Genomic DNA, 24,405 nt, shown 5'->3' with positions numbered 1-24,405 from the left:
GTTGACTCTGTACTCCAATAACCACTGTATACTGTGGCTGGTGTATTGGTCGAACTAGAACTACAAGTACCGGAGTAACTTTTGGTAAAACGGTGAGAGTACAGTCATGTACAGTGTACTGCCTAATGCCTTCCTAGCTTCACATCACATTCCATACCCTTCTTACCGAAGGAAATAGAGATACATTCTGAACTTGTTCTCCATTAAGTACAGGTGACGAGCACCTGGTGCCTGCAAATAGATACTTCAAAATAAACATCATTTTTTCTAATAATAATGAAAATCAAGTTGCATGAAGCAGTGAACAAGTAGCAATGAGACAAACGACGAGAAAATAGTAAAGTAAGATTGTCAATTACCAATAATTATTCGTATGTTTAGAAAGGTAGTGTTATCACATATACACTGTATCTCGTTTTGCTCAATTTTCGGACAGCTAGCTGTCTGACCTTGTTGATCTTGTTGTGCTAGATTCTCGCACAGTATCACTCCACAGCCGCAAGGAATCCATGTCGTGATTTGCTCGTGCGTGAAAGATTGTGGTGCAGCACCTAGGCTAGCTAGTCATCTTACTGTGTTCCAATTCACTGCACATGCTGCACATTCAAGCAGTACGATTTATAAAATACTAGTTGTCAATTTTATCTCAAACACTGTGTTTCAAGCTAGCATGCAAGGTCCATCAGAGCACCCAAGCAGAGCGCGGTTAGCCAGTGTCCTGTGCAGGACCGCTGGAAGCAGTTTTCACTGAATTGGTCCGGTCGTACCATACTTTGTGTAGAATATGCCAGGGGCATACACTGTATGTCCAGGGACATACCTTGTATGCCCTCCTCAGCAATAAACATGGCGTTGGTAGCTACAAAGCTGGTCCGGTGTTAACCCGGCCAACCGGACCGGTTCCGGTAGGCCTGCTGTGTACCAGGTGAAGACAGCAGTCATGATTGGTTTTCTGTCACTGTCTAGCACGTGTCTTGTGCCGTTCACGCGCACGCATATTAGTAACATAGCTTGCATCCACAACTAACCTGGCACAACTAACCTGGCACAAGCTCCCAATATCACATCTGGAGGCACGCACGCACATCACAGACTTGTGTTGTGCTCCGGTACCAGCTACCGATGCATGTGGTAGCAAGCGCCAGCATTACACTACAGGATAGTGCAGCAACCCTTGCGACAGCAGCATGGGTGACCGGCGGCTGCATTCGCTGCCTGCTTGGCCATCAGCGATGCCGAGTACGCGCCGCCCTCATTCAACACAACCGACACCAGTGTCACGCAGCTCATTTTGTCCAGCTGTGCGATCTTCTTGTCGCTGAGAAAGCGCACAGAGAGGGCACAGCAGCACGAGCAGCCCTGCATGCACGGGCAGCACGCACAGCATGCACAGGCTGCTGGATTGTCTTCGACTAGCACAACCAGTACTCGATTATCTGCAAGAACGGTAAAGACAGCGAAACACACACACACACACACACACACACACACACACACACACACACATTGACAATCATTCCCATGTAATTTGTAAAGTTGTGTTTCGTAACCCCCAAACACATGTGAAGTGACGAAATGGAGACTTGCTCATATCTGTATATGCAGAGATTGCATTTTTCTCCGCTGCCTTTTTCAAATGTATACTTAGTACGCTATTATGGATGCATTTTGTTTGGCTCAAAATCACAGGCGAGAGTTGTTGTATGCCTGCAACATACATAAGCATTTTTAGATGCATGGTCAAAATGTTGGTCCACAATGAGATGCGGAGACTATGTATTGTACTCTCTTTGTGCAGTACATTGATCTCTGGCATATACAGGAGAGAAAAAGCGACAGAAGCGACCGGCAAAGCTAAAGAGGTATTTGGCATGCATTGTAATTAATTTTGCAAGGCAACGCTCTGCTCCATAACTCGTCGCGCTGGTCAGACGGGTTTACTCCCCCCCCCCCCCCCCCTCTCTCTCTACTGGGTACTGGACGAAGGCAATGAAACAAGAGAGCTTGCATGCACTGAGGGCCCTCACTATGCTGGCAAGGTCGCATTTCCATCACCTTTCAATGCTTTTTTAGCCAGACATTGCATACACACACACACACACACACACACACACACACACACACACACACACAGTAACACACACACACACACACACACACACACACAGTGACACACCCACCCACACACACACACACCCACACACACACAGTGACACACACACACACACACACACACACACACACACACGCCGGAACACTATGTCGAGCAACCACCAAGCGGGTCACGGTTTCTCACGCACGTTGCCATGTTGCTTGCCCTACTGGGCGTTGTCTAGCTTTATGCATGGTGGTTATCGGATTCGGACTTCTTCCTTGTACTAGTTGAAACTATAGAGGTTATTTGTGTTGCATCATCTGTATCATGCTTGTCTCACGATTGTCTGAAGCTATTGTCTGTGTTGTGGTTGACTTCACTCTTTAGTACTAATGACTGGCTTTTCATACCTATTAATGTCTAGAGACATACTGTCTAGCCTTCCCATAGTGCTCTTATTGATACAGTGTACACTATCCAGCTATCCAGCTCTCTCTATCTCGCTATACTCTTCTTCACACTCTATAAGACTAGTATAAGTTTGTGTCGTCTTTACAATACCTGAACATGAGCTCAAGCAAAACCATGGAAACCACCGATTCACGCTGTATACATGTACTTGTAGTTCCCATGACTCACGCTGTATACACACAGTGCCCATAAGCGGTTCCGCTGACTAGCCGCCAGACATCATTCGCACCACCTCTAGAGTAGAACCCGGGTTAAGGGTCCACCTAACTCTGCGCGGACATAGCTGGACCCAGTTGTACAGGGATGGGCAACAAGGTGTGCAAAACGACTTCTTGTGAGTAGATGGACTCCGGAAAAATAGTTTGGTGTGAAAAAAGTTACGGCTTCCTCGGAAACCGACGGGGGACCCCCCCCCCCCTTGGGCCGGAAATTAAATCCCGGTATAAGGATCACCTGCACAATGTACATGCCAAGTGACCCCCCCCCCCCCCCCCCGGTCTCCGATCCCTAATCCTGTTTGACCCTTAACCCAGGTTCTACTCTACAACAGTCACTACTAACTTACTATTAATTTTGTGCTTACCATACGAATGCTTTCTGATGTTGGGAATGTTCAACTCGGCCACTTCCACAATCTGGCTCTGATAGTCCACGGTTTCCATCACGATAGCGCACAGCTCCACTGCGCGATCACCGTAGTCAAAGAAGTTCTCCGCCATCGGGAACAGGATATCGTCTTCTCGAAACAAACAGCCCGCGGCCTCTCTAGCTCTCATTTTGTCGTGCTGAGTGAAGATGCGCACGGCGTTGGCCATTCCGAAATGTTCTGATCCGCCACAAGGATCAGTCTGCTCTTCCGAACTTTCCGAAACACGTGCAACGAATCGGCCTAGATCAGATGCGTTCCCGGCGCAATGAAGAGCGATTTTTAATCGATGGACTGATGTAGGAGGGAGCACGTAGCGCCCACTGCACTCAGTCACTTGGTCACAATGGGAGCTCAACCAATCACTTACTTCAGAATCTAAACCATACACACCCCTTCACACGGTCGCCAAATCCGATGATTGTGGTGCGTGTGCTCCGCTGAATGGGGTCCCATCGACTTCGACGATCGACTGGACCATGTGGACTGGTGATACTGATAGAGCAGCTCTCCTCATTCAGGCTCTCATACGAATCGTGATTGTATCAAAGACAAGGCCCGGGCAAGGGCATGGCATGGCGATCTCCACGTAGCCGGTATACCGGTAGTCGGCCCGACCGTCGACTCGTTGTGTAGACCATGCCCATGGGCCATGGTAGACCTGGCTGAATCCTGATCAGATCCACCCGGCCGGATCAACGACTTGCATGCAGTTTGGGATTTTACTGTGCCAGTGGCTACGTCTGGTCTGATCTGTGTTCTACGGCTAGCTAGCTGTCACGTGCAACCCCTCCACCTCGCTGGTTTGAATGATTGATGGGTTCCACTCGACGGAAGTCTTCAAGTCTAGGTTTTGCGGAGTGATCATAGCGCGCTAGCGGCACACTTGTTGACGAATGAGAGCGGATCATCAGCCGCATGTGCTGTCACCGTGTTTGTATTCGTCTGTTCTGTTTGCCGGATGGAATACGCAGTGGACGAGTTTGCTGAGATCAAAGCTGTGCCAATAAACATGTAAGAAACATTCTTGCAAATGATTGTCCGAGGTGCAGGTGTGCGTGCTGCATTCACATTGCCAGAGGAATTCTGTCTACTAATAATAGGGGGAATTAATATTTGGGGCCTTGAATGCTACATGTGCTCGACTTGAAATCCAGGGCGAGCTGGTTCACCGTTGGACACGAAATTCAAAGCAATTTTTGAATATCCGAATATCCAATTTTTCATAATTGAATAGATTTCAAGTAGGGCTGAAACGATCGTGGGTTTTCACGTATCGATTACTCTTTAGCTTAACGATCGAGTAATCGATTATAATCGTTAGCAAATAGAGTCATAATTCTGTGCAAACACTACTCTGTTTCCACAAACTATGCCTCAGAACATGAACCATACCCCTGGCAACTGCATACTCCCAGCGGAAACTGATTCAAACTTCGCAAAACGAGGGTTTACAGTACTTTCTGGACACAAATTTTAAAAAAGCAAAATAATCGTAATCGGTAATCTAAACGATTGCTCGATCGTTAGAGTTATCAAACGAGTACTCGATTATTCGGTATAATCGTTTCAGCCCTAATTTCAAGTATTTCACAGAAGGCGGAACATTGTCCATGCAGTAATACATGATGTAGCTAAGGGAGGGTGACTACCCATCCACGGCAAGAGAAGAGAAAAAGGAAATAGTTACATATCACGGTGTGTGCGTGTGTGTGTGTGTAAAAAAAATGGAAAAATGAAAAATAGGGATTCACTGGCCAGAAAAAGTCACTTCAATCAGCTGTGTGGTGGATACCAGGCTAAAAATAGTGGCGGTCAATTCATCAGCCTTGCAAGCTGTTGAATGGTGTAATCCCAGCACAAGTTGTTATGTCTAACATAGCTGTTCTCTATCATCACTTCCGCGATGGGCAGGTCTGAGGTCTCAGGTGTGTGTGTGTGTATGTGTGCATGCATGCGTGACACGCACGCATGTACATGTGTGTGTGTGTGTGTGTGTGTGTGTGTGACATCGGACGAAATACCAGCTGTTTCAACGAGATGCAGCCTGAATTTGGACTGCTGCCAGCACCATTGCTCGATCTGTGATCGCTGCATGAAGAGTCAGGCTGGTTTTAACCGCCATAATTGTACTCGAGGCAAACGACTGCGAAAGGACCAGAGGACTAATCTGCCCATTCAATGCAGCATATGTAACGAACGATTCTCCCGCCCGCAGGACCTCACCCGCCACCGAAGACAGAAACACTAGCTATGTGTAGAACGGTCCCCTTTCACCTCAATTATTCTCCTTGTTTCTTTTTTCTCGCTGTTGTCTCCCGCTTCTGGGAGCGACGTGGCCATTTTGTGGCAGTTGTACATAGTAGTAGTAGTGTGTGTGTGTGTGTGTGTGTGTGTGTGCATGCACACACGCACGCACATGTGTGTGTGTTTGCAATCATGCATGCGTGTGTATACGTGTGTACATGCGCGAGTGAGTGCATGCATGTGACGATGCGTGTGTGCGTGTGTGTGCGTGTGTGTGTGTGTGTGTGTGTGCGCGCGCGCGCGCGTGCGCTCGCATGCCTGTGAATTCTTTACAGCTAGGCTTATCTGACAAGCATTCACCCAACACGATGGCTAGTACGGCGGAGGCGAAGCGTACCGCATGTCCTGCACCTGGTCTACAAGTTGATATACACACTACTATACTGCAAAACAATGGTGTTTTACTAGCTATACCGGCAATGGTGTCCAGAGAGGTGAGTGGAGTATGGAGTTACCATGGTTGCGGTGTGCAGTCTCGCACTGCGCAATGTTTGTTGATCCTCCGTGTGCATTGCATTCCGGTTGCGTGAAAGCAAACTGTGCGTGTGTATGTGTGTGTGTGTGTGTGTGTGTGTGTGTGTGTGTGTGTGTGTGTGTGTGTGTGTATGTGTGTGTACCTGTGTGTACATTTATGTGCATGTATGTGCATGTGTACATGTGTGCATATGTGTGTGAATTTTCAATTATCTGGTTCTTACCCTGCACAGATGTATAGTGGTCGAGACATCATCGCACCTAATAGTGCTTTTACGGCAGACAAAGTTGATCATCGTAACTATGTACCAGTTGAATGGTGAGCTCCTTGGTTTGTATAGGCATTTGTACGTGTACTCGTAATGGCATTTTCACATCCAGCCTCTCCGCTGGGATTACACATACATACATTTGACAGTGACAATAAGAGAGGTTTTGCTCAATGTCATTCAAAGTTTGGCCTGACATGCAATTCCGTGTCGGAAATGGCATTCGAACGTCAGATTTGAACATTGGCTGCACTTCGATCGCGTTTGAACGTGACATTTTGGCGTCGACGATGAAGTGAAAAGAAAGGTCTCACACAAAATCTCTACTGATGAGGGATAGAACTCTACCCGGCAGGAAAATGGGTAATACCAATGGTGCTAATCTTCCTTTCTGTAGTCCACCTACCTACTGCCTAACTTCCATAGCATACTAGCACTTGAAGTCCAGAGTTATCACTTTAGCAGGTTGTTTTCCATGATGGTGAGCGCTGTGAAGATGGTTGGGCAACAGTGTCATTTGCAAAAAGCGATTCTGTCAGCTTTTCCACTTCAGAAGTATTATTGTGTGATTTATGTATGGGCAGCCGGCAATGAATCATTCTGAGTAATGCTATCGTGAGGCGTGTCAGGCGAGGCATGCAACAGAGATCATGAACAGCCTAGGCCTGGCAGGGATCACCTGTGCATAATTATTCACTAGTGCTATCGATACCGATAGAGCATGGCACGATGAGGCGCAGATGATGGGCTTTAGTTAGCGGGCTGCTAAATGCATCACTGTAGCTGCCATTAGTATTGTGCGTTGGCCGATGATGTCAGTGCCCTTATCGTACGATGTCATTGTTCTCAGGTGGATCATGTCGTGCACGCAAGCACAGAATGGTGTCATGAAGGATGGAGAGGGCATAACCAGGTTAGCGATTGTACAATTTGATTGCTGAGCACTGCCAATGAGAGAGAGAGAGAGCTAGAATTTTGGAGAATTTTGGAGAATTTTGGAGTACTTAATGGAGGGTGTTATCAGGTGTTAGCGGCCGTCGTGAGTTCCCTTCGGGAACAGACACGATAATTTACTTTTTTTTTAATGGAGGGGGGGGGGGGTATTATTATTATTATTGCTTCATCCTATAGCTGAAAAAACAACAGCCAATCAGAGGGGAGAGGGTGATAGCCAACCACGGCGTAGAACAAAAAACGAAACAAATACTAGTATGCAGTTGACAGAAAAAAAGAAGAAAAACAGAGAAAAAAAGAAGAAAATGAAGACCAGACACATGAGCAGGAGTTAGATTAGGCAAGCACCGACAGTTGTGCTTTGAACGATCGCATGGAAGATGAAAGTTAGTTTCCAGTCTAGGATGACCACATCTTTGCACAACACGTCTTTCACACCGACAGTTGTGCTTTGAACGATCGCATGGAAGATGAAAGTTTCCAGTCTAGGATGACCACATCTTTGCACAACACGTCTTTCCTCACGTGCGTAATGACTCGATTTTAATGAGTGTCAAAGAACGTGCATGCTGTGACTAGTTGATTGGTCTCAAGATTCTGAAATCTACCGCTTTGCTCATGAGTTGAGTTTACAACCCCGATAGATATAATTATATCCTGGTGGTGACATTCAATTTCTTTCAGACTTTCCCATTTGCACCTTTCCCGTAAAGCAATAAATACTTGAAATACTTGGTTCTTGTGTTTCTTGATAATTTTTAACCCCATTTAGGCTTCGCCTAGCGAGTGGTAATCACGTGCCTCTTAGTGATGCTCTGCTGGTGTGCGAGAAAGACCTGTTTGGCGATTATGCCACCAAGTGGCCGCTGACAAAGGTTAGTTGGATTGTGAGTTTGATCAGTGATTTTTTCGTCACCACAAGTCCTGGGATGTCCATATTCGTTTGTGAGTTAGGAAAGGAAACGTTAAACAGACTCTTCTTGCAAGATTAGCTCTTCGGCAAAAGGTACAACCATGCCCAGCCGACTAATCAAATCCATTCTTATTGCCCCCCAACCCCGTGTCATCTCCACACTTGACGTGATTGATAACATGACTAGGTTGGAACGACTGTATTAATTTTATGAGGAGCAAACACAACTGGACATAACGACCTCTAATCTGCCTGTGCACTATCTAAAAAAAACTTGTTTCTATCAGGTTCTGGATATCGGTGGCCGGGCTGTCAAGCCATCATTTGTTGCGGACGATGCGAGTGCTGATTCTAAGGTAAAGGAAGCACTTCATAGTTCATACATATACAGTGTTCATACATATACAGTGTGGCTGTGATGTACATGACTGTACTGTCAGTGGTGTGTGCATCCGTGCTGGGCAGCAATGTTTCGTTACTGCAGTGAAGGCTACATTAATTAAGAGTTTCCACTTCTGTTGTGTTCCACTCTGGTGTCTGGTGAGGACTCTTTTGCAAAGGTCTCTCCCCTCCCCCCCCCCCCCCCCCCAAGCCCCAGGACACTCATTTACCATTGCAACAGTTTCCTATCCTTTGTAGCCAGTTTAACTCAGAAGAAACTTGCCTTGGTATGGAATATGTGTGCTTTCCAGTGCTCATAATGCAGTGTTGCATTCTGGTTTGTGTACTCTTGAAGACCTCCTTAGATTTCCTTTCCCCGAAGAGCGATTTTTTTCTTTTCTTTTTTTGCACTTTTGCCAATTGCTGGGTATCACTGATACTCATCTCTGGGGTTGTTCCCCTTATCAGCGTTGTTTGCATATGTTATGAGAGTGAGTTGAGTAAATAAAATAAATCATACAGACTTCAGTACTTGGTTTCGAAAGCCTTAGTGACCTCGGATAGAATACGGTCAAAAGACTCTCTTTGTGCTGTGGAAGCAGAGTGGCGCAGCGGAAGCGTGCTGGGCCCATAACCCAGAGGTCGATGGATCGAAACCATCCTCTGCTAGTGAACTACTTTTTTTTCTTCTTTTCCCCGGCCTTGTCTTGTCAGGAAGTTCCTCCTATTCCCTGCCATGTTCACGCTGGCTTGGTGTGCAATGGACACTGCCAAGGACCAGGCAAGCTGGAGGCATACTTCTTCCCACCACTGAATGTTCCACCGTACAATCTTGAGTAAGGACTGCCGAATTCTCCAATATTTTCGTCATAGCAGTAAGATAACCAATAATGATTTCAGCGATATTGGAGTTTACGGGCATTTCCCACATTAAAGGTCCTCTACAGTCGACTTCACTAATAATGACTGCAGATATAACGACAATTCGCAAATAACGACAGAATTTCCATGCCCAGAGCAAAGTCCCATGTAACTGTAATACATATATTGAGACTTCGGGTATAAGGACACTTCGCGAATATGGACACTTTTTCTGATGCCCCGCCAAGCGTCGTTATACGCAAAGTTGACTGTAGTTGTATTCTTCGTGCATTTTTCGGATATGATTGGTGGCCTTTGTTGGACTAGCGCAGTAGCTGTGTACGTGTACTCGCCGTGCACGCAGGCACCAGCTGCTGTGTGTACTATGCCGGGCAGGGTTCAAGTGAAGTGCACTAGCATATTAGTGTACTTAAAAAGAAAACATGTTTGGTTGGTCTTTCTCTCTCTCTCTCTCTCTCTCTCCAGACTGAGCAATGTAATTACTCGGCTGGGCTTGAAGCCGGACACGACGCAGGAGGATGTGGTCAAATGTTTGAAGAGATTCGGTGAAGATGATAGGTTAGTTCCACAGTTGCAATTTTAGCATGTAGTTGCCAACTGCAGGTTTTCCATGCTTATCTGAAAAATTGTGAAAATCAGGCTAGCCCACTACCATCTGTTGCCTCTACATCCCTTGAAATCTCTTTTGTTTACTTTTGAATCACCTTGCCGATTTCACGGAGTGTTCATGTGAAATCTTGCTACACTCATACCTCTCTTCTCCGGACCTCCAAGTTAGTTACGGGCATCTCAGTCTACCATGTATCCTGTGGGCAAGTTAAAGTGGAAATATTACTACTCTTTTGCCAGTTTTGTGGAAATAGTGACGTTATATGCCAGATCTCTGGCAGTCCCGATCGAAACATGCATGGTTCAGAGTTACAGACGGTTGCAGGTTATGGGCAGTGCTTGGTAGTGGACCGCCAGGATAAGGGAGCCTGAGATATGAGTGTACAGTCAACTTTGCATATAACGACACTCGGCGGGGCATCAGAAAAGTGTCCTTATTCGCGAAGTGTCCTTATACCCGAAGTCTCATTATAATGCATTACAGTTGGATGGGACTTTGCTCTGGGCATGGCCATTCTGTCGTTGTTCGCGAATTGTCATTATATCCGCCGCAGTCATTATTAGCCAAGTTGACTGTATATGAATACCTGCTGCTGTGGCGTGGCTTGCTGGTTTCAAACCATTGGCAATGCTCAGATGTTGCATGATACCTGTCCACACGAGGCAGCTCACTTGTAAGGTATCTTAGTCCTTTGGTTCCTGTAAAGTAGAATAAGCCGGGTTCTCGTCAGCGTCACTAATGTGTTGGGAAACACTTGGACATGACTTTTTTCTTTCGCATGCCACCAGTATTCTCCGATACTCTAGTTTCAGATGTGGACCTCGCAAATGAGTCGCGGGGGGGGGGGGATTCCCACAGCTGGCAAACGTGCATGGGTCAAACCTCTAGTAGTGAGTTGAGTTGTTCAAGTTGATGGTGATGAGAGGCCTGCTGTATTGCATTTACGCAATCCATTCCTTCTTCGATGAAGAACACAGTCCAAATCCTTTTCAGGCAGCTTTATTGGACAGGCAAAACATAAAAAAAGAAAAATAATACCTTTGACCCGATGTGATGTTCAGCAACGTTTCTATTGCCCCTCAGCGACGTTTCTACTGCCCCTCAGCAAAAGATCACATAGACTTAAAAAAATAAGTGTAGAGTAACTGTTGTAATCTTGCCATAGCACATAGCAACGCGCACACCCGCACAGACCAAATTTGTCTTGTTGTGGGTCCCTTGCGGCTTTCTCCTGTTCTGTTCCTCATGCAGTATGTATCAGCTACTGAACGTGTTTGATATTCAGCCCTGGGAGTCTTGGACAATACAGGAGAAAGTGGTACACGCACCGGGTCCTTGGCTCACCTTTGAAATCCAGGTGAGGTCGCAGTTATTACTTGCTGATCTGAAGGAGTCTCACATTGTTGGATAAAATGTTTAGTGCTGTTTACATAATTATAGGAAATACGCATAACATCGCCGGAAAGTAAGTTGTATCGTCCATGTTTTGGAGGAACACATGGGGTGAACTCAAAGCATCAAGTGACTTGAAAGAGCATTCCACACAGTTGAAAAGGCTAATAGTTTGAACCCGGATTTGGTCAAAGCAATCATATTATCTTAGTTGGAATGGACGGTGAAATTGGTCAATACTATTAGCATATTTAGAGTGGCTAGAGTCGTCAGAGAACTGAACGAAAACACTAAGATGTTAGTGTGAGTTTCGTGCAGAAATCAATTATCACACCCCCCCCCCCCCCCCCCGACAGTGAAGTGCCAGTGGCCATTGCTAAGATGCACAAGTGGTACGTGATACGGGCTAGCGCAGGAAACGACGGTGAAAATAAGAGTGGTAATTATCAGGCCAGGTGATGCCGGGCATGTGCTAGAAGTATCTGGTCTGCTCATTGTGCCTATTAATATCATATCATGATAATATCATATGATATTGAGGTGTGACATAGACTGCTTCGGAGTGTGACTTTCAGCAACCACTTCACTTTTCCAGCAGCTAGCATAGCACCAGGGTTGACATGCTCTTTGATATAGGTGCTTATCAGTCACTGGGCCGAGATTTGTTTGGATCATAGTAATGTTGCTGGAAGAAGAGAGGAGAAAAGGAAAGGAGAGAGAAAGATAGATATGAGAGCCAGAGGTATCATAAGGAGAGAGAGAGAGAGAGAGAGAGAGAGAGAGAGAGATAGGTAGGTAGGGATAGATAGACAGAGGGCTGTGTCTACATCCTGCTATCGTGTAATGGTGTGTGCAACATGCAGAGACCTCAAGATGACTACAACCTACTGGCCTGGCGGTGAGTGACACACAGTATATCATGTTGTAAAACATCGCTTGTCTGGCAAACTCATTTCTTTCATTTCCAACGACTTCTTCAAAGGTCTCTGATTCACGTTCACCTTGGTCAGTCGCTGTATTGTTTTCTGGATCATTGTATGACTAAGCCACTGAGCCACTGAGCCACTGAGCCACTGAGCCACTGAGCCACTGAGCCACTGAGCCAGTGAGCCAGTAAGCCACTGAGCCACTGAGCCACTGAGCCACTGAGCCACCGAGCCACTGAGCCACTGAGCCAGTAAGCCAGTGAGCCAGTGAGCCAGTGAGCCAGTGAGCCAGTGAGCCAGTGAGCCAGTGCACATGTGAACCAGTGAGCCAGTGAGCCAGTGAGCCAGTAAGCCAGTGAGCCAGTGAGCCAGTAAGCCACTGAGCCACTGAGCCACTGAGCCAGTAAGCCAGTGAGCCAGTGAGCCAGTGAGCCAGTGAGCCAGTGAGCCAGTGCACATGTGAGCCAGTGAGCCACTGAGCCAGTAAGCCAGTGAGCCAGTGAGCCACTGAGCCAGTGAGCCAGTGAGCCAGTGCACATGTGAGCCAGTGAGCCAGTGAGCCAGTGAGCCAGTGCACATGTGAGCCAGTGAGCCAGTGAGCCAGTAAGCCACTGAGCCACTGAGCCAGTGAGCCAGTGAGCCAGTGAGCCAGTGAGCCAGTGCACATGTGAGCCAGTGAGCCAGTGAGCCAGTGCACATGTGAGCCAGTGAGCCAGTGCACATGTGAGCCAGTGAGCCAGTGAGCCAGTGCACATGTGAACCAGTGAGCCAGTGAGCCAGTGAGCCAGTAAGCCAGTGAGCCAGTGAGCCAGTAAGCCACTGAGCCACTGAGCCACTGAGCCAGTAAGCCAGTGAGCCAGTGAGCCAGTGAGCCAGTGAGCCAGTGAGCCAGTGCACATGTGAGCCAGTGAGCCACTGAGCCAGTAAGCCAGTGAGCCAGTGAGCCACTGAGCCAGTGAGCCAGTGAGCCAGTGCACATGTGAGCCAGTGAGCCAGTGAGCCAGTGAGCCAGTGCACATGTGAGCCAGTGAGCCAGTGAGCCAGTAAGCCACTGAGCCACTGAGCCAGTGAGCCAGTGAGCCAGTGAGCCAGTGAGCCAGTGCACATGTGAGCCAGTGAGCCAGTGAGCCAGTGCACATGTGAGCCAGTGAGCCAGTGCACATGTGAGCCAGTGAGCCAGTGAGCCAGTGCACATGTGAGCCAGTGAGCCAGTGAGCCAGTGCACATGTGAGCCAGTGAGCCAGTGCACATGTGAGCCAGTGAGCCAGTGAGCCAGTGCACTTGTGAGCCAGTGAGCCAGTGAGCCAGTGAGCCAGTGAGCCAGTGCACATGTGAGCCAGTGAGCCAGTGCACATGTGAGCCAGTGCACATGTGAGCCAGTGAGCCAGTGCACGTGAGCCAGTGAGCCAGTGAGCCAGTGCACATGTGATCCAGTGAGCCAGTGAGCCAGTGCACATGTGAGCCAGTGAGCCAGTGCACATGTGAGCCAGTGAGCCAGTGAGCCAGTGCACATGTGAGCCAGTGAGCCAGTGAGCCAGTGCACATGTGAGCCAGTGAGCCAGTGAGCCAGTGCACATGTGAGCCAGTGAGCCAGTGAGCCAGTGCACATGTGAGCCAGTGAGCCAGTGAGCCAGTGCACATGTGAGCCAGTGAGCCAGTGAGCCAGTGCACATGTGAGCCAGTGAGCCAGTGCACATGTGAGCCAGTGAGCCAGTGCACATGTGAGCCAGTGAGCCAGTGAGCCAGTGAGCCAGTGCACATGTGAGCCAGTGAGCCAATGAGCCAGTAAGCCAGTGAGCCAGTCAGCCAGTCAGCCACTGAGCCAGTGAGCCAGTGAGCCAGTGAGCCAGTGAGCCAGTGCACATGTGAGCCAGTGAGCCAGTGAGCCAGTGCACATGTGAGCCAGTGAGCCAGTGCACATGTGAGCCAGTGAGCCAGTGCACATGTGAGCCAGTGAGCCAGTGAGCCAGTGCACATGTGAGCCAGTGAGCCAGTGAGCCAGTGAGCCAGTGCACATGTGAGCCAGTGCACATGTGAGCCAGTGCACATGTGAGCCAGTGAGCCAGTGAGCCAGTGCACATGTGATCCAGTGAGCCAGTGAGCCAGTGCACATGTGAGCCAGTGAGCCAGTGAGCCAGTGCACATGTGAGCCAGTGAGCCAGTGAGCCAATGCACATGTGAGCCAGTGAGCCAGTGAGCCAGTGCACATGTGAGCCAGTGAGCCAGTGAGCCAGTGCACATGTGAGCCAGTGAGCCAGTGAGCCAGTGCACATGTGAGCCAGTGCACATGTGAGCCAGTGAGCCAGTGCACATGTGAGCCAGTGAGCCAGTGAGCCAGTGAGCCAGTGCACATGTGAGTCGAATGCCTAGTGGTGGCAGGTGACTTCACACAGACCCCTGTATTTGTTAATCTTTAGTGATGTAACGAACCATGTATTTTACGAACGAATAATCTAGCGAATACCACTCAGGCGAATGAACGATTATTCTACTATTCCACAGAAAAGTGTACATGTAGCAAACACAGCACACAAGCGTTCAGACTCGAGTCACAGTAGAGTCTACCATGGCCTACCGCGCGTAGTCTAGTCGTTGTCTGCAACACAGTACACAGTTCATGCATTCAAGTCGAGAGATCTAGAGTCGCGTGCGCGGTATGCAGCGCACGGACTTCGTCTGCCCGCGAATATTCGAACTTTCAAACCTTCGACCTAGATTTTATCCGATCGATTATTCGTTGAGGTCCAAGAGATCGAGGAAACTTGAATAATCGATTATTCGTTACATCACTATTAATTTTGTTTTCATTCTGTTGGAGTGAAACCCGGCTTACTAGTAAATTGTATATTGGTTGCCTACAGGCTGGGTCATGCATTACAAGGAGAAGCCAAGGAGTCACTACGGTAAGGTTTGCAAGGGCCGGTGCCACTGGTACAGTGAGTGAGTCCTCAGAGGTCATGGCAGATATGATACAGCACAGAGCTAAAGATGCATCTCTCATGATACTGAAATTAGTAGGGCTGAGTCGGGTAGCATTTTCTTCAGGTATCGGGTTCGGGTAGTTTTCCATAGGTAGCATGGGTACCATATCGGGTAATGTTTCCATGGTAACATCACAAAGCACCCCTTCTATTACACACTGGGCATGCGGAGTAATACGTGAATTTGTACACGTGCACTGTACATGATGTCATCTGCGACTTCGGGTTTTCGAGTACAGTACTATCCTACCCGAGGTCCTCATGGGTAGCACGGGCACCTGACTACCGGTGCACACCACTAGAAATTAGGCATGGGGGAAATGATTGGTCATGTAAGCAACCTGAGGCTGTACTGCCCAGTGACCCCCCCCCCCCCCCCTCCCAGGAGCTGCTTCTAGGCTTGCTTGGTACAACCATAGTGTTTGTGAATGTTGCATACCGGTAATAATCTTGTTGACGTGTGGATTGATTGGTGATAATTTAGCTTCAGTTATCCAGAATGTTCACTTTTAAAAGTATGTTAGTACTTGTCTATATTATATTGTTTCTGGCCTGTATTGTATGCTGGGTGCAGGTCTAGCACGCATCTCCGTGGCCTGGCTGACGACGAGGCGCTGCTGAGAGAGACCATCGACTGGGAGATGAACACGGATCCTGACTTTGAATCGAAATGGGTAATGTCACTTATGTTGTGTAGATCATTTCATTCGTGTCCATACATCCTCTCAACGCTCTCCAAGCTGTCTCTGGGCCACACCAATCACACCAACCACACCAACCACACCAACCACACCAATCACACCAACCACACCAATCACACCAACCACACCAATCACACCAACCACACCAACCACACCAACCACACCAACCACACCAACCACACCAATCACACCAACCACACCAATCACACCAACCACACCAATCACACCAATCACACCAATCACACCAATCACAACAATCACAACAAGAAAAGTGATTTTAAAATATAATCGTTCTTCATTCATGAGGTGAAGAAGAGGTTGTTGCGACTGCAGCGATACTTAGGGAATTGTGTGTCGCTCTCTAAGTGGGAGCTCGCACTTTTCCTGCCGACTCGAATCTCACTTGACTGACTCACGACTGCCATTCAGAGCACATGAGAAGTCTATAGAACCTTCCTTTTGTAAAACCCTGCAAGAAAGCACCACTCCCTGCTCAGTACACAGTGTTTTGGGGAATTCCCCCCTCATCAGTTGAGCTTGAGTAGGCTAATGGAATTTGTGCTCCGAGAGCACTGCATTGTTGTAGTGATCTTCGAGCCTAAACACCACTAGAGATACCAATCTGCAGTGACGTCCGCTTCCAGCACAACAAACACCTCGTGAGCACCAGGCAGCAGCATGAGTCAGTGTCACACATGAAGGTGCAGAATAGACGCTTAAGATCGTTGGCCATTCACAACGTTGTAGCCTCCAAACCATCTAGTTCTCCAGCCCGCACTGGGGACAGCAGTGTGCAGGAGAGGTTGTCGCGACTTCGGCGATACTTAGGGAATTGTGTGTGTGTGTGTGTGTGTGTGTGTGTGCGTGCGCGCACGTGTGTGTGTGTGTGTGTGTGTGTGTGTGCGTACGTGCGTGCGTGCGTGCGTGTGTGTGTGTGTGTGTGTGTGTGTGTGTGTGTGTTTGGATGTGTTCAGCATACAAAATGTCAGGTTCTGTCCAGCGGTGACTGGGGCCGTCAGACACGTCTTTTCTATCATGACTTCTATGGAGAGGTGAGTGGCTGAGTGGTGAAAGCGGCCTTGGATGGGGATGGGGAGGGGAGGGGGTCTGGGACGCGGGCAGGATGGAGACAGGATGGGGAGAGTGACAAGCCCATCCACGTCTGAAAACAATATCTAATATCACTTCAAGTCTTTTTCTGCCACAAAACCATTTATAAAAGTTAGAAAGGTTGAACAGTCTATAATAGTGGAGGGAGTTGAAAGAAATGTTGAATTTTTTTAACTCTTATGGTGAGCCATTGTAATCATGGATTAAAATCAAGGAAAAATGTTACGATTCCTTCCCCTCATTGGACCTTTCCTAACCTGAGCCTTCCAAGTTCTAAAGTTGTTGGTTTGCGCCTTGCAGATGTGTTGGAGGTAGGGGTCAGGTTGTTGAATGTCTCACTCAGGTTGAGCCCGAATATTACTCCCTGTCGGTGTTGTGCCCTGTCACCCTCACTGACTTTGTATATGATCTGGTGACTATGGTGGACAGTTAGTCAGAACTCGTAACATTTTGTCCTTCCTTTTATCCAGAAATCCAAAAATTCTGGAAAATCAATTAGGCCCGGAAAAAACCCTATGTTGCACAAACATTTTTTTCCGAAATGGCCAGACCGACAGGACTGGGTGCTGTGGCCTTGACTCCACCCTGCTAGGTCGGCTCTGAAGTGTCCAACATTTCCCGCACTGCAGCATTTTTGTGTTCTATTCGGAATGACTACTTTCAGTTATTAAATTTATGGTTTCTCTTCTCCAGGGCTTTGAGATCTTGCCAGGTCATTCGTTCACCAGACCCAAAGGACCTCAGCCCATAGCAGGTATTGTGTGGAGTGGCTCTGGCAGCCTCAACGGATTACCAGTCAGTGCTGTGGATGATGAAAGCAGGGAGTTTCTTGTCTGTCCACAGTTTCCTTGCCATATTGAGAACCCTGAGTCAAGCAGCAGCACATTGATTGTTTTCACTGTATTCCCCATGCTTGATTGATACCGCCGCATACCACTCTAATATTAGCTGACTAGGTTCAAAAAATACGCAAAAAATTGCTGGTTGATGAACCCCCAAATACGCAAAAAATTGCTGGTTGATGAACCCCCCCCCCCCCTTACTTGCTTCCCCAAACTGCTGCTCAAATATTGTTTTTAGAAATTACAGGAATTATTTTCAAATTATGATGATGTCTCCCCATTTCTACCCACTACACACACACTCATCAATGCAAAAGGATTTTTTTACAGAAATTGCGGATTTGTTTTAACAAATTTCTGTAATTTGTTTTAGTGGAAAAAGTTCACTGGCTAGAATGTTTTACATAGCCATAAGGCAGGAAAGAGTAGTTTCGGATAAGAGAAGAAATCAGTGAAAGGAACAATGGGATAGAGTGAAAAATAAGGGTTGGATTTTGACAGCTTGCCTACTTGTGATGCTCGCGGCACAACAGATAAATGCATGGATGCAGTGGGATACCCGAAAGGCAAAGGAGATTAATTAATAATGGTCAGCGGAACTGGGATAAGTTAAGGGAGTTTTTTTGTCGATAACAAGAAAAGAGCACGAATATTCGTTTCCATACTACTTACTCTGCACCACAAGAAAGGGATGATGACATGGTGATACTAGCTAAGAACAAACTATTGACATTTACTGTGATCCAGAACCATAAATCATGATGCCCAGCAGAGAGCATCATGAGCCGTTTGACGTTTGCTGAGAGTTGATATTACCAGGTTGCGCACACGGTGGTGGTTGAGCCAGCGCCCTCGGTCCCTTGTTGCAATGACGCAGCTAGAGGTTGGTCTTGTCGATGCGTATGCGTAGGAACAGGGTGTCGTCCTTTAAGTAGTCATGAGGTGAAGCGTTGAGTGTAGTGTGCGTCACAAAGGAAGGACACCCTACGAAAGCATTACAGACACACAGAGGAGATAGCTAGTGTTAAGACAGAATTTACCTGTAAGAACATCACTAAATCATGCAGGAAAGTTGAAAATTCAAGCTCGACAGAATCAATTCACTCACTTCGGTGGAGCAGCAGGGAGTAGCGTGTTGGTTCTGAACCTGCCATGAATTTCAGCCATCATGAGAATAAATCTCTTATTGGCCACAAGCCATCATGAGAATAGAGATTTGGATTTTGGTGGTGGGGGGGATAAACAACATTTGAGCCACCGAAACAGTATGGACTGCATGCCCACAGAATTTGGAAAATTATTACGTAAATAACTTTTTGACCTAAGCTACCCCAACCTCCTGGACATATGGTCGCAGTATCAGATAGTGCACTAGTATCAGAAAGGACGACTGCTTCGACGTGCATGTGGCAAGACCTACTTTACTCCCTCGCAAGTCCCAAACAAACGGAGGGTTGAAAATTGTCTCGGCAAAAATCTGCCGGGCATTGATGACACTAAAGAAAGTAGCCCAAGTTTAGAAATCGAGTGAATTTTCTTCTCTAAATAATTCCAATACCTGAGGCCACATTCATGCCCGAAGTCGGCTTCTTGAAACTTGAGCTGTTTATATCTGGCAGAAATGTTTCGGAGATGTGATGCTGCGACGTGGATGCCTGATCAAAGAGTGTGAAGGTGACACGCTGGTGGAATGGCCAGGGGACGATAGAGTCAAACTCGCCAGCCATCACGACGAAGAAGAGCGAAAGAGCTTTGCCTGCAGACACCACAGGTTACATAGCAGAGAATAATGTTCCTGTGAATAGTTCAACAAACCACCTTGCAGCAGGATAGCTATGGTGCAGTATTAGCCCAAAATTAATGTAAGTTGCACCCCTGTCTTCTGGTCTCTCTCATGCACATGTGATATCAAAGCATCCACTTGAGAGACTCGCGGTTTGCACTGTATCTTCAAGTTTCCGACCCAACGTGCATATTTGGCACCCTCAATATGCACTGCCCTTGTCACCCTGCCCTGGCTGGGATACAAATGCGGCTGGACGAACATATGTACAAGTATAACGAGGTAATCGAAGCTGTTGCAGGGTGCCATTGATGATCGCATAGTGCATGAGCTTGAAGTTATAGTGGGAAATACTGCTTTGGTTATAATGTGTCATGAAGAAAGTGTGACATGTATGCAGCACAACACCATGGTCATAGCGACGGCGATTACGCATCCAGGCAGAGGCCATACAGTGCAGTGGGGAATCCTATGCAGCTAGCAATGATTTAGTTCGTACTGTCATCACTGGTATTGCTGCTGGGCTGCTGCTGCTGCTGCTTTCAGAGCAAGCAGTTTAGTTGGACAAGAGCAAAGACAGTGGGGCAGTGGTGCTTACCGAAACCTATGCCGTCTCCATTGGGGTAAAGCCTAGCACAGGCTTTGTAACCATGACGACCAGTGTAGAATGGCTGGGAGTAGTGCGACGTCTGCACAGCACGGAGAAAAACAAAAGTGTGCACACACGGTTGGATTTCTCTGGCCAGAGTTGTACTTGAATGGCCACTTTCAGGCCGTCGCACAGACTTTGTGGGGCGGCCACGGAAGGGGGGTCGGGGCCCTCCCTGGGACAAATTTCAAAAAATTGAAGCCAAATGCAAGCATTTCCGGGCATTTGGAGTCATTTCAGTGTAACTACAATGAACGACTTTTTGATTCTCCAACAAACCAACAAGACACTACGATCGGGGACAAGGATTCTTCATTATCCTCCCCGGGACAATCTTACCTTGCCACCTGGCTTCTTTGCCTCCTCCAGTAAGTGACTGAAGGATAGGATTTTCCAGACCAGCACGCCATCGTAAGATGTCGTCTCCAGCTCCAGCATCCTCAGGTCCAGGGAGTCTAGCTGCTCCGCTACGCGGTCCTCCTGAGTGAAGCGTCGTTCCGACTTCTCCTGTAGGCAAGGAACGCACAGAACAGCAAGCATACACTTGATAAAAGCCTCCAACTTAACTAGGGAAAGTCCCAGCAATGGAGAAGGAGAAAGAGTCGGGTAAATTAAATTCCAAAGAAATATTCCTTTTTTCCTCTCTTCTCTACTCCCTCAACTACTGAAGGTTGTATATCCAACATTGTGTCATCTGCTGGTCAACTGGAATGCTGAACCAATGTGTTTCTCATGCTATCCAGAACTACTGTATTGTTACTTTCTAGTTGATTTCCTGAGATAGTGAGAGCAATCCATCACTGCACGTTCGTTGAATCGATACTGTAAAACATGTAATTTTCGGTGTAACTTTAGCTCCGTTAATTTCGGTAGAGAAACCAGGCACCTAAATTTAGATTACACCTAAAAGGCACTAGAGTATGCACTGTATGTGAAAGTAACGCTGGTCACCTAATTCTACATTACACCGGAAACCTGGCAGGTTTCTGGCACCGAAATTTTAATGCACCTAAAATTACATGTTTACAGTATGCTCTCTACTAGAGATGACGCGAAGGTGCTTTCACAACAACTTACCTTCACAGTCTGAAGTGAGCTGCTCAGATCTCGCACAGCGCACACATTACGCTGGCTTAGCTGCTGGCAAGTCTCAATCTTCTCCTCCATCTTCACCAGTGCCCTGCTGTCCTTGCCGTGAACGTCACGCTTCAGTTTCTTAACGTCGTCACGTAGCTGCTGATCTGCAGAAAGGAGGACACCCACGTTTACCCTTAGAACAAATGCAAAGATGCCCTTACCCGTGAACATGAGTCTACTTGGGAGAGGGAACATGGGAAGATGACTCAATTGGCTATTGAATTGCCGAGCTGATGACACTTCATGAAATCCCCCAGATAAGACTGGAAAAGACCCTACGTATGGGCTATTCACACAACAGAGTGCACGAGGACAAGGTGCAAAAGCGATAGATGGCATCAAGGTAACCAAAAGTGTCACCTTGTTGAACACCACAAAACTTGCAGTACAGTTCAAATTTTGCATTCAAAAGTATCAAATGAAGTCGTCCGAGTTTATTGAAGTTGTCAATAACTGGTACCAATATGCTTACTTTCCCTCTCTTTGTCATCCAGCTGCTGTTGCAGGAGGTGTACTTGTGACTGGCATTCTTGCAGGCTGGCCTGTAGTCGGCCGCTGAGCCTCATGGAATGCTGTGCGTGCAGCAGGTTCATAACCGGGTCCATCATGTGCATAGGCAGATCTGCACGTCTAACCTGAACATGGAGGTACATGCGTAGGTAGAAGAACAAGCCAAAACAGCAGGAAACACGCCGGGGAAACATGTGAGCTTGTTGTACGCTAGGGTGATAAGCTCAACATATAGACAGTATTGCGGTGACTTGGCAAATTCCTTGGCAAACGAATATGTAGGCTCAACAAACTCACAGCAACACGTACAGTCAAGGGTCATGTTGACATCACATGACATCATTTATGACAGCATGCATGGTGTCCCAAATGGTTCAGATCAGGGCCGTAGCAGGCGGTCCGGCAGGTCCGGCAGCTGCCGGACCAATATTCGACCAAAAAAAAAAAAAAAAAAGCGGAACCTCACAGATGTGAGCAGCTCAGGATGTCCACCCGGTACCATTGATGAGGATGTGTGCAATAAGTAGCATAGAGGTAGTACATAGTAGCGCCGGTAGTAGACCTACATGTCATCAGGAGTATGACCCTGCTGTAGGTCATGTGGACAGTCATGCCCGTGAATGTTCCTACTCTGTACTTCCTGAAATGTATTGATTCTTGTCTTCCTCCAATTCTTTCTAGATAGAGTTTGCACCAAAGATTTTCCATTGCAATATCCTTTCTCCTCCTCCAAAGGTCCATTCTGGTTCTTTTATCACATGCATTTAAATACGGTTGCTATGCCTTCATAGGCTGCAACAAGTTCTGTTTGGACGGACACAACATGCTGATGCCCTTTTTCCTGACTCATGCTGAACGTCCTTCTTCCTTTTCTCGCCCTATGTCACTCTGCATGGTCACGATTACATGCATGTACATGTACATGTGCAATCAAGAGTACACGTGGGGTTATGTACTCTGGATACAATGTATGTACTTCGAAGTACAATCATGTACATTTTGTACATGTACCGGCATATGTATGAGTGTGGGCTCGGGGGGGGGGGGGGGGGGGGGAGCATCGAAGTCGGATCTTGCCGGACCAACCAAAATGGGGCTGCTACGGGCCTGCAGATGGTATTCAGCACAGTTCCTAGAAGATCTAGAAGATCTCAGGTCCAGAGAAGGGAAACTATCTTTACAGCTGGTACTCAGAGTAACTGAGTTTCACACGCTAGCGATCATCAGACAGCACTGACTACAATGTCCAAACAATGCGTTTGATAAAGGCTTGTGCATGACTTTTCAAGTGAATAATAGCTGCCGCAACTCGCTCTGGGTGAGATCTATAAACATTGTATATTCAGTGTGACCGACTCACCTTTTCCTCGCAGCCAAACGCACATAACGTCACTCTTTCCTGGCACTCCTTGTCCATGTGTTCAGTGGTGAGGTGCCTTGCCATTTTCTTGGTACACCCTTGCACGGGGCATGTGACTTCCACGTCCGGGCAGTCATTCTGGATGTGGGCCTGGATGGGAAGTAAGCAGCCGTCACGGACATGTCATGGAACAGCTCAGCAAGCAACACAGGGGTGCGTCCAGGGGGGTCCAGGGTTCAGCGCTACCCCCTAAATTTCAAATATACTACTACAAAGCATATCCGTATACATGTACATGTATCAGCTATTCCGGGTGTATTGGCTAAACTGGACTAGAGTTGAGCTCGATTCTCGTTCCACAGGATTTCGTTTGTATCCCCCAGGTAACTCCACTGCTGACCAATGCACAGTCTTCACTTACAATGAGAAGAGCAGAACGCAAGCTGGTCTTGCAATGCGGACAGCAGTCCTGGCGGTACGGGCAGTCGCGGCGAATGTGAGCGCTGAGCAGGCGTCGCTGCATCTTCTCCGTGCAGCCAATGTTGCTACACGCAACCAGTGCATAGTCGCAGATATCCAGATGGCTCTAAGAATGTAGGAATAGCGTACAAAATCAAGCTTGTCTCTCAGCAAACACGACTGACTCAGTAAAGCTTCAATTTCAAATTTAAACGTTTTTTCCCGTTTTTAACTCCCTCAAATCTATGAACAGCATGCATGCACAAGACAGCAGTAGTGACGCCCAGCCAACTCCCCAAAGACAAATTCACCACATATGAGTGTCAGTTTCAAGAACTAGCCATGATACTCGGTCCAGTGCTGGCTGAATATCTAGACCACATATAGAGGCATTCATGGCCTGAAACCTTTTTTTTTACTCCCCTTTGAACACATCAGCTCATATTCCAATGAGCAGAGGTTGAATCCATGCACACCAAGACCACAGCGTTTACCCGTACCGTTAGTTCAGCTAGAACGCCGACCCAATCGCAGCCCTCCTTTTGGTTGTCGC

At 47.5% G+C, this 24,405-nt stretch overlaps 3 protein-coding genes and 1 non-coding gene across 5 annotated transcripts in view; 2 read left to right on the top strand and 2 right to left on the bottom strand.

The window, feature by feature from the left end:
- Positions 1 to 175: 175 nt before the first annotated feature.
- Positions 176 to 3,919, bottom strand: LOC135818547 (uncharacterized). The gene is made up of 2 exons (XM_065331945.1): positions 3,150 to 3,919; positions 176 to 1,436 (listed from the first exon to the last, which is right to left on the bottom strand). The coding sequence occupies exons 1-2, from the start codon at positions 3,379 to 3,381 to the stop codon at positions 1,153 to 1,155; spliced, it is 516 nt and encodes a 171-aa protein (XP_065188017.1). The 5' UTR covers positions 3,382 to 3,919; the 3' UTR covers positions 176 to 1,152.
- A 96-nt stretch (positions 3,920 to 4,015) lies between these two features.
- Positions 4,016 to 18,420, top strand: LOC135818546 (uncharacterized). 2 transcript variants are annotated; one of them, XM_065331943.1, is made up of 14 exons: positions 4,028 to 4,226; positions 5,795 to 5,953; positions 6,227 to 6,312; positions 7,113 to 7,175; positions 7,989 to 8,091; positions 8,417 to 8,485; positions 9,225 to 9,346; positions 9,858 to 9,950; positions 11,254 to 11,359; positions 12,258 to 12,292; positions 15,182 to 15,223; positions 15,876 to 15,975; positions 16,977 to 17,054; positions 17,806 to 18,420. In XM_065331943.1, exons 2-14 carry the CDS (start codon positions 5,828 to 5,830, stop codon positions 18,031 to 18,033), a joined length of 1,251 nt encoding a protein of 416 aa, XP_065188015.1. In that variant the 5' UTR covers positions 4,028 to 4,226; positions 5,795 to 5,827; the 3' UTR covers positions 18,034 to 18,420. The 2 variants fall into 2 exon arrangements, with proteins under 2 accessions (XP_065188016.1, XP_065188015.1); XM_065331944.1 differs by lacking the exon at positions 9,858 to 9,950 and having other exon boundaries at positions 4,016 to 4,226.
- On the top strand, positions 9,108 to 9,179 carry Trnam-cau (transfer RNA methionine (anticodon CAU)). The gene has a single exon. It is a non-coding gene; the product is annotated as a tRNA-Met (tRNA).
- The window catches only part of LOC135818544 (TNF receptor-associated factor 3-like), a gene marked incomplete in the record, with an annotated part of 19,417 nt that continues 13,271 nt past the window's right edge, over positions 18,260 to 24,405 (bottom strand). The window contains 9 exon segments of the mRNA XM_065331942.1: positions 18,260 to 18,938; positions 19,513 to 19,710; positions 20,336 to 20,426; positions 20,726 to 20,893; positions 21,464 to 21,627; positions 21,996 to 22,158; positions 23,394 to 23,543; positions 23,815 to 23,979; positions 24,353 to 24,405. Of these exon segments, the coding sequence (XP_065188014.1) occupies positions 18,832 to 18,938; positions 19,513 to 19,710; positions 20,336 to 20,426; positions 20,726 to 20,893; positions 21,464 to 21,627; positions 21,996 to 22,158; positions 23,394 to 23,543; positions 23,815 to 23,979; positions 24,353 to 24,405 (1,259 nt within the window).

This window comes from Sycon ciliatum, chromosome 5, assembly GCF_964019385.1.
Source record: "Sycon ciliatum chromosome 5, ocSycCili1.1, whole genome shotgun sequence".
Lineage (NCBI taxonomy): Eukaryota > Metazoa > Porifera > Calcarea > Leucosolenida > Sycettidae > Sycon > Sycon ciliatum.
This window is presented reverse-complemented; position numbering and strand designations above follow the sequence as displayed.

Coding starts and splice junctions, on each gene's coding strand:
- LOC135818547 (XM_065331945.1), bottom strand. CDS start 3,381: ATGGCCAACGCCGTGCGCATCTTCACTCAGCACGACAAAATGAGAGCT. Junction 1,437..3,149: donor CATCAGAAAGCATTCGTATG/GTAAGCACAAAA, acceptor CCGTTCTTGCAG/ATAATCGAGTACTGGTTGTG.
- LOC135818546 (XM_065331943.1), top strand. CDS start 5,828: ATGGCTAGTACGGCGGAGGCGAAGCGTACCGCATGTCCTGCACCTGGT. Junction 12,293..15,181: donor TACAACCTACTGGCCTGGCG/GTGAGTGACACA, acceptor GGTTGCCTACAG/GCTGGGTCATGCATTACAAG. Junction 15,976..16,976: donor CTGACTTTGAATCGAAATGG/GTAATGTCACTT, acceptor GGATGTGTTCAG/CATACAAAATGTCAGGTTCT.